The sequence below is a fragment of the Nilaparvata lugens genome, unplaced genomic scaffold, assembly GCF_014356525.2.
Source record: "Nilaparvata lugens isolate BPH unplaced genomic scaffold, ASM1435652v1 scaffold8267, whole genome shotgun sequence".
Taxonomy (NCBI): Eukaryota; Metazoa; Arthropoda; class Insecta; order Hemiptera; family Delphacidae; genus Nilaparvata; species Nilaparvata lugens.
In genome coordinates this window covers 1-9,995 of record NW_024094015.1, presented here as the reverse complement: position 1 = coordinate 9,995, position 9,995 = coordinate 1, and the positions used below count along the sequence as shown (strand labels likewise).

General features: G+C 36.3%; 1 protein-coding gene across 1 annotated transcript; it reads right to left on the bottom strand.

Annotated features, from left to right (window-relative positions):
• Nucleotides 1-962: 962 nt before the first annotated feature.
• On the bottom strand, nt 963-9,172 carry LOC120349104 (ATP-dependent RNA helicase DBP3-like; the record flags this gene model as incomplete). Its single annotated transcript, XM_039419063.1, has 4 exons — nt 963-1,155; nt 1,667-1,976; nt 5,711-5,895; nt 8,950-9,172. Coding segments are annotated over 4 exons (911 nt in total), but the record flags the coding sequence as incomplete, so codon positions are not given.
• Nucleotides 9,173-9,995: the final 823 nt, after the last annotated feature.

The following is a 9,995-nucleotide window of genomic DNA, read 5'->3' as shown; positions in this document are numbered from 1 at the left end:
TCCCAAGAAAAAATATGTCTCACTTTGACCATAGGGAACTGAAAAAAATTCAGGGTATGAATAGGAAAACCATCTTGATAATAGACAATATTCATTGGCTAACCCATAAAATATTCCATATTCACAAAAAATCGCATATTTATACAAAATGGCTAGAAAAATTTAGTCAGCTGAGCTTTAGTGTTTCTTGAATGGTTCCAGATTTTCTTGAAACGAAAAATATGTTCAACCGAAAGCAGTACTTATCGCATTATTGACAATCCAGTGGATTAACTAATAGAAGTTTTCAGAGGTAGTTTTATTGAATAGACCATTTTAATCCAGAACATGAAGGATTTCTAAGGCGATATAGTAGCTATAAAGATTCTATCTTGACTGAGCTTGCTAAAACGGACATGAGAGTATCAAATGGGCGATCAAACTATTTTTAGAAAGTCAAAAGCAGTATGATGTGAGGGAAATAAAAACTTTTCAATGTTAAATACAAGTTTAGTGTATTGTCAGATCCACATAATTTATTGAGCAAAACTCAAGGTTCAATGCACTTAAGGCATCATCAGTGATCTTTTTTGGTTAGATTGTGGAACTTATTAGACTATTTATTCTTTGGTAATTATATTTTTTGGTAAAAAAGACCATATAGTATGATCATCAGTATTTGGTGGTGCTGGATCCAAATCTGAAATTCGAATCTTCCTCTCTTTATTCATAAGGAAGATGGAATTTGAGATAAAAGAGATGAGTAATCAATTGCGAAATAGGAAACCAACAACGGTGTTTCGCGGCACATTGGGCTGGCAAGTTAAAATGTTGTAGACCGTTTCCATTCTACAAGTTCCCTTAATTCGATCTTTACTCATGTTCATTATTTAATATTTATTTATGTTGCTGCTTTAAATCTGTGGTAATGGAAACAAGGCTTAAAACCACTCTTCAGCAAGTTACAGTAACAAGTTATTTACCTCCTGAGAGCCTCCATACGTTGAGGCTGGGACATGTTGCCATGTAATTCGGCCACTTGACTCCCAACAGACCCAACATGATGAACACGGTGAGCTTCCTCTGGTCTGCACAAACACCATTGTGCTGCTATGAAAGTGCGGCACACAGCGAAGCCAGATTGCCTCTCTGTATGGCTCGTACTTCTGTCTTATCCTGCAAAAGAGGGAAGAAATTATAGGTACAATTTTCATGTTAATACACAATTATTAGTCTTATCTTTCAAACAAATGCGTATTCTTACTTTCTCATTGTGAGTGATTGGGGTACCTTATACCTTCTTCTTCATCCATGCCCACACTTGTGGGATCGATGGCATCATTCACAATAAGTCAAAAAAACAAAACACTAATTTATCAGATGGCAGCGATCAAGATAAAGCACACTTAGTTAACAATAAAGGTGCGTACAGACTTTCGCTCTGCTCCGCAACCGAACTTCACTCGAGCAGATCGATTGAGATCGACCGGGGAGCAAAAGTGGATCGACCGGGGAACGCGAGAAGAGCTAACATCTCCGTAAGTTCATGAACGGTGTGCGACTGCAGAGCGAGGGCGGAGCGACTGCGGTGCGATGGAGGAACGGGGCGGTACGAGGGCGGAGCGTGCTCCGTGCGGGTTGGGGCGCGTATATGTGTACGCAGCTTAAGGCCTGCTCTTCAACTTACTGGCAAGTTAGCCAGATAGTATTTGAGACGGTCATCGTTAAAAATTCCTGTACATCATAATAAGCCCTGGCTCTCAAATAAACCTCTCCGAACTTGCTGGTATCCAACTGCTTCACTGTTGAAGTAGCGGAGAGCTGCACTCCTGTAGCACACCCGCGATCTCGGAGGCGCACCCTGGGTATGTCAAACAGCACTCGATGTCTGGTGTTATGGTGATGTGCATCAGTCCGAGTCAACAGATTCTGTGATTCTTCTTGATATACATGAGGCAGAGAAGAAGGAAGTGGCTGACTACTGTTAGGATACCAGCCTAACAAAATCAAATCAAATCAAATTCTTTATTTGCCATAATACAATACAATTTTTTCAAAATAAAAACACCATTAAAATACTTCATTAAAACATATCATGAAGTAAATAACAATTCTTCTCAAAATCAGCTTATAGGCGTTGCCAGCAAAACCAGAGGTTTGTGTGCTGCAACGAGTATCAATCTTAGAAATCTTAACTTACAAAATTAATAAACCATTTAATCGATATATCAATATTGAAAAAAAAATAAATGAAAATAAATAATAAACAAAAGGAGTGCTTTATTACAGAGATGGCTATAGGAAAAAACACCTGAATTAAAACTAAAAATCTATATGGAGGTGACAAAAGATAAGGAGATCAATTATGAAAGAGGTGAGATACATTAACAGATCTTATCCATTCAACTATATTTCTTATGGATGACTTAGTTATATGTTTTACTAGAAAGTGTTGAGGTACCAAGTTAATAAGTTTATTGCTGATGTAAGTGAATTGTCTTCGGCAAACAGTTAAGTCAGTTCTATTTATAATATAGTTCGGTTTCGCTCGGAAGTTGTATGACATCATGTATGGTTTAAATATATTTTTACATTTATTCAGGTACAGTATTAAATTTTTATATAGAGCTGCTTTACCGTTAGCACGGGGAACTCAACAAACAGAAGATTTGTTGGGTAGCGTCTGGGACGGCCAAGAGCGGCTTTTATTACATGTCTTTGCAATACGAGAATCTTGTTCATGTGCGTATCCAAGGCACCACCCCACACCCTGATTCCATACTGAAAAATGGACTGAGCATATGCCGAGTACACCAATTTCACTATATTCGCATCCCCGAGACCGCTCAATTTATGAAACTTGTATATGACATGTCTCAATCTTCTACACAGACTATCAATGTGAGCATTCCACTTCAGATGACAGTCGAACATAACGCCTAAATATTTAATTACATTCACTTTTTCTAACGAGCTGCAACCACAGTCCTCGTGCCTCACCCGTTGATATGCGTAATAGGCGCAGTCAGGGGAGTGAATTTTAATACCCGTATGTGACCCTTCCCGGGGGGCTGATCTCACTGAGGGTGAGAAGGCCATGTAAACGCTTTTCTTTGCATTTAGAGTTAATGAATGTTGATCCAGCCATGACTTCACAATAGCCAGACCCGATTCTGTCAATCGCTCCACCTGCCTCCAATCTGGTCCGGTGAAAACCAAGGCAGTATCATCGGCAAAAGATATAGTAGTACAGTTATTAATATTTATTTTTAAGAGATCATTAATGTATATCAAAAATAATATCGGTGAGAGGACTGTACTGGGGAAGGCCAAACCCAGTCAATATCATGAAACTTGTTTTTCATTTAGAGTGAGTACCTGAGATCTATTTTGCAAGTAGCTTTCAAATAATTTTAGAACTGTCCCTCTAAAACCTATACTTTCCAACTTATTCAGAAGGGACCTGTGAGGGATGGTATCATAGGCTTTTGCTAAATCCAGGAATACTGCTAAAGTTTTTTTGTTGCTCTGAAAGTTATCTGTAATTATCCTAACTAAATTTGTCATAGCATCCTCAGTTGATTTGCCCTCTTGGAAACCGAATTGATTCTCAGCTAAAATTTATATTTATTAAGGTATTCTATCAATCGTCGTTTTATAAGTTTTTCAAATATTTTAGATAGATTGCTTATCAAACTGATTGGGCGATAGTTTTCGGGAGCCTTTCTGTCACCTGATTTGAATAGAGGAACTATTTTTGCTATCTTGAAATGAGAAGGAAAATGACCCAATTCAAAACATTTGTTGAATAACACTGACAATGGCTTCGCTATAATATCAGCAATATTCTTCAAACATACATTACCCAGTCCATCCACCCCGGGGACGAGCCAGATTTCAGTTTCTGATGATAACTAATACCTCATCGGAGCTCGTTGGACGCATGAAGAATGAATGTGGACTGTCCGCCGCTAAACAACGTAAACGTTGTGCCTCCACTGAGTGTTGTACAATATCGATTCTTTCAGCATAAGTTCTCCCCACTCCAGCAAAATAACTATTTAAAATATCTGGATCAATATTGGGCGGTTTATTTGCACGTTGGATGTCTAGAATTTCTTCTATGCAATTCAAGTTTTTTTACTATTTCCTTTAGAATTAGAGATTATGGTTTTGTAATGCTCAAATTTAGTTTTTCTTATAAGTTTATTTAATAAATTTCTATATGTTTTGTACCTAGATTGTAATTCAATATTGAATGGCTGACTGTTTAGTTTTTTATGCAATTTATCACGCTCTCTAATGGATCTTATCAGCCCCGGAGTTATCCATTTTTTCAGTGGTCTATTTTTATTTTTTATTTTTATCTGTTCACTAGCTGATTTAATATTGCTTATTAACTTACTACAAAATTTATCAATCTTATCATCTAAGTCTATATTGTTGATCATTGATGGAAATTTCATTTCCCCAACTTTCTTTTTGTAGCCCTTCTATCAATTTCTTATAATTAATTTTTTCTGTGAAGACCTCTCTTACTTCTTTAAAAAATGTGTTTGGATTTCTCACGTGAAAAGTAGTACAGAAATGATCAGTAATATAGGTTTTCTGTATAGAGCTTATTACATTATCTTCTTTAAAATTTACATTTCTCCAAAATATGTGATCAATACATGTTTTTGTTTTACATGAAATTCTAGTTGGCTTATTCACAAGAGATCTTAGACCATACATCTGCATAAGGCTACTATATTCATTTGCTAGATTACTATTACGCAAAATATCTATGTTTAAATCTCCAATCAAAAGAATATTTTCTGTCTCATGAATGTCAGACAGACTTGCATCTAGCTCATTCAGAAAAAGATCGATATTAGAGGATGGAGACCTGTAAATTGCAAATAATGTTATGAAGTGGTTGAAAGCTTTTAATCTAATCGGAATTATATCTGCCTCTGAATTTTCGTAGTTGAGATAATCTACGTCAATGCTATTTTTCACAAAAATACATAATCCGTTACTCCTGTTTAGTTGCCCCGGCTTATCTATAACTCTATAGCCATCTAAACTGTAATCAAAAACTTTATCATCAGTCATCCACGTTTCCGTAAGAATTATTACATCGTAATTTATTTTACAGTTTTCTAAGACGTATACAAACTCATCAAAATTTTTCCCCAACTCCGTATATTCATATGTATTACATTAAAAGCTTCAATAGAATCTGTTGTTGCATCTATATGAAAATAGGGCTCAAAACTAAAAATATCATCACTCTCAATTGTATCAAAACACTCCAAATCGATCACCTCATCAAAGCTATACTCATTATTCATCAATAACCCAAAAGAAAAGAAAATAGAAGAACAAAAAAGTGAAACAAGACAAGATTTTAAATTTTAAATAAGGTTCAAAATTTTAAATAAGGGAAATAATATGAAACCTAATAGGAAAATACAGTCAATAAAACCAATGCACTGCGCAGTAATAAATTTCAAATAAGGGAAATAATATGAAACCTGATAGGAAAACAGTAAGTAAAACCAATGCACTGTGCAATAATAAATTAAGAAAACATTCACATTGACGATCTAATTATTATATTCGTTCAAGTCCTCTTCGTTCATGATTCTTTTTGTTCGAGAATGTTCACTTTTTTTGACAAAAATTTTACAATCACGAACCCAGACGAAAGTAAGCTTTTTATTTATTTTTAGACTTTTAGCTTTACCTAGTAATCGTTTGTAGTAGGGTGAGAGGTGTTCATTCACGTAGACGTCTGATCTGGGTAGCTTGTTGCATATATCGGTGGACTTGATGCCTTTCATTTTCCTTGCCGCGGCGATCCATTCAATTTTCTTACTCCTGGAACTGAATTTCGCCACGATAGAAGAAGATCCTTTGGCGGTTGGCATTCTGTGGACAATCGATAGGTCTCCTTCTTGAAATCCACGTTTATAGATTTTGCGACAGCCTCCATGACGACCAGTAGATTTTCCTGCTTGGTTTCGGGAATACCAACGATTTCTAGATTATCCTTTCTGGTATACTGCTGAAGATCGTGAATTTCATTTTCCAATTTCTGAACATGCATTTTGGTTTCCGAGTTCTCCTTCTCAAGTCATTGTACTTTTGTTTCAAAGCATGATGTTCGACGGTGAGAGTGTTGATGTGTTCTTTAATTCATCAGTTTTTGTGTTCAGATTTTCCAGTGTTTTGTTGACTTCGTCCAATTTCGAGTTGAAGGAGGTTTTAAGATCAGTTATTTCTCTTCGAAGACTTTCTATTTTTCTGAGAAATGTTTATAGTGATTATCCGACTGACCTGAAGTATTTTTATCCTGCTTGCAGTTGTCACATTTCCATGCAGCTTTGGCTTGTGAGTTCATTTTTTTAAACTTCTCGATGGATTCTAGTCTGGTACACACTGGGTGAAACCCATTTTTACACTCACTACACTCTACCACGATTTCTTTATCTGAGAAACTCAATTTACACTTGAAACACTCTGCCATAATAGATTAATTTAGTAAAAGTTCGTTCTGAAAATTTTATCGCGCAGCGGCCGGTTACTGATTAAAACGACACTATCGACACGACCGCTCTCATCGAAGGCTAGACTGATACTGCCAAATAGGTACACACCGGCTTTGTCGAATGATTAGACAAGGATAGCAAAACCAAAGTTGATCAAATACTGTCATTATAACGTGGACCTCACTATAAAGTAAATTCGTATGGCTTTGTGGTGGGGAGTCCCTTGCGGGAAGGTGCCACCGCCTGAATATATAATTTAAGCCGTCAATGGCTTTACGACTGTCATACTTCAGCCGGGACCGACAGTTTAACGTGCCCCATAGATAACACGGGAGTGATCTGGTAATAAAATTTTGGTATTGAGAGGGTTTGAACCCGGGATCTCTATGCTGCTACGCAGGCACTCTATCCACTAGACCAGGATCACTCCACCTCACTATAGAAGAAAGACGAAGCAAAAACTAAAACACAAGAAGACGGAAACAGGAGGTGAAGAGAAAGCAGATAGCTCTATCCCTTTCCAACTTCGCGCAGTTGACAAATTGTTTGCAGGCTATGAAAAGCATAATGAACTACCAAAATATTTTATCACAATATTGGGTTAGCGTTCGGAACCAGCTGATAATCAGCCTATCAGAGAGCTTCCTACCCTGCCGACCGTCCGTCGCCAGTTCAAAAACAGCTACGTATGGTCTGGCCCTTGAAGTCCGTATTTATCACTGTAGGCTATGCTATAATCTGAATGCTTTTTTTTTTAAGATTACGTCTAAAGACTCCAGTCATGGAGTATAAGACAAGTCATGTTATTACATAATAATTCTAACACTAAGTAGTTCAACCTAGTTTAGGTTTGAAAGGATTCTTGTACACTATAAAAAGCTCTATCAACTAAATATTTTTTAATTTGTTTTTTGAAAATCTTCAAATCATCATTACTTTTCAAGATTTGAGTAGCTTGTTATAAAATTTCCTACCAAATAATCTGTTTTTGTTCAAATAACCTACTATTGTGACCCTTATATGATAATCTGCTATGTTTCGCGTATTATACTCATGAACATCTGAATTCTGGATCACACCACTCGTTTTCACATGCATTACAACTTCATATACATACAAAGATGGTACAGTTAATAGACCAAGCTTTTTAAATAAAGGCCTACAAGAGTCTAACCTATTCACTTTCTCTATACATCTGAGTGCCTTCTTTTGAAGGCTAGACTAAGTGCCTGTTGCACAACAGCCGGTTAAATTTTAACCGTAATTAATTCCACGAGAACCAATCAGAGAAGCCGTCTTTTCAAAACGCCTTCTCTGATTGGTTCTCGTAAAATTAATCACGGTTAAAATTTAACCGGCTGTTGTACAACCGGGCCTAAACCGAATAGTTGAAAGGGACGTATTCATGTGATTTTCAAGGAATGATAGCAGTTCAACAATCATAGCAGAAAATCTCACTATAGGACCATATTTTCTATATTTCCCTATTCAAATAAGGTTTATTCCTTCAAATGAATAATTGTCAACAATAAATCAACTCAATTACACGAAATTCCTCCAAAAAATACCAGTGATTTTTCACTCTCCTCTCTCGTTGCTATTTATACTTGTTTTGTTTTAAACCGATGTTTTACTCACTTGACAATTTCCTGCTTTACTCAGTACTTACTTACAATATCGGGGGACCGAGCTTTGCTCTGGAGTGTAAAAGCATAGAAAATTGTAACCAAGATGGAATTTATAGTTTAATTTATTTATTCATTTTCTCATTCGTTCAATTATTTTTACAGTTATATGAGGAGGCACAACAGGCTTATGCCCAAAACTGTCCCTTTTAAATTTATACTACAGTCCAAAACAAAATCTAGGTTAAGCTACTATCACTCATCAAAATAACAATTTATTCACAATTCAAAAACAACACATCATCAATTACAATAGATAACTATGAATGATATACTATGTTTGCTGAGATATTTGTTAATATTACACTATGTACTATTCTACACTAACAGCATCTATTTACTATTTTGGACTTTCTGAAGTAACATGTTTTCTAAAAAAAAGAGAAATAAACGAAAATAAGTTTCTCTGCTGAATTTTTCTTCTCGTGAGATCAGCTGGATGTTCCCACACACATGCACTCGTTCACTCTCTTCCATTACGGTATTGACAGACGAAGAAATTTCCAGCTTTTTTCCAAGGACGTATTTATCCTTCTAATGTCCTTCAGCGAGTTATCTTAGGGTTGAGACCTAGTGCAATCGAATTTATAATTCATACCTACTTTGTTCCAGATTTCGTGAAAATCGTAGAGCCGTTTTCGAGATCCGGTCACATACAGATATAATAAATATAAACATAAAAACATCTAAAAATATAAACAGAAATTGCTCGTTAATCGTATAGGATGACAAACTTTTGATTTACTCACTTGACAAACTCCTGCCTGAGATTGAAAGCGACATCCTGATTGTTGTCGACAAATATGCGGACAGGCTTGTCGAGCGACACAGAGGCCAAGTCCCTGACGGCATCCGTCATGGTGGCACTGAACAGCAGCGTCTGTCTAGTCCTAGAGCACTGCTTCACAATTTCGTGCAACTGCTCCTGGAAGTACTCGTCTAGGATACGGTCGGCTTCGTCTAGGATCAGCACTAAAATTCATTCAATCAATCCAAATTTGAAGGTGATGACACAGTCCAAGGTTAGAATTTCACTAATACAATTTTACAAAAAAATAAATAAATAAATAAATAAAAAATGTTTATTTCCAAAAAACTAAAACTACAACATCAATTACAAAAATTAGAAATTACATATTACATACAATAGTTAGTACAAAAGATTCTTATAATGTGTTCTCTACTTGTTTAGTTTTTCTGTGTGGAAGTTGACCTACTCCACTATGGCGTACCATGTTCTAGAGTAGGTTTTGTTAGTTTTTGGTTGTATTATCAATTAGTTAGTATTTAGTAAGTCATTAGGTGGTTAGTTGTATTTGAAATAATGTTTTCTATGTTCTGTCTTCCTTTGCTCATCAACCAATTGTGTACTATTGCTTTGAACTTTCTAGGAAGATTATCTGTTTAAAGTTTGCAGGAAGTAGATTATATAATGTTTGGTGCTAAATGATTGAAATGTCTCTGGTATAGTGCCTTCCTTGCAACACTGGTGATGAGAAGATTCCTGTATCTGGTGTTGTGGTTGTGGTTTCTAGTTTGAAATGTTGTGGGTTTCTTGTGTAATCTGCATAGTATCTCCTTGGAGTAAGAGGCACTTGCATCCATCACGTCAAACTCATTGAATAGCTGGTCTGATGAATAGCGTGGAGGCTTCTGGTTGATGAACCTCATGATCAGCTTCTGTACCCTGAGGAGCGGTTCAATGTGCAAGAAGCTTGCACCTCCCCATCCCACAATCCCATACAGCATGAGGGACTGTGCTAGAGAGAAGTAGACAACTATTAGACATCCCTTG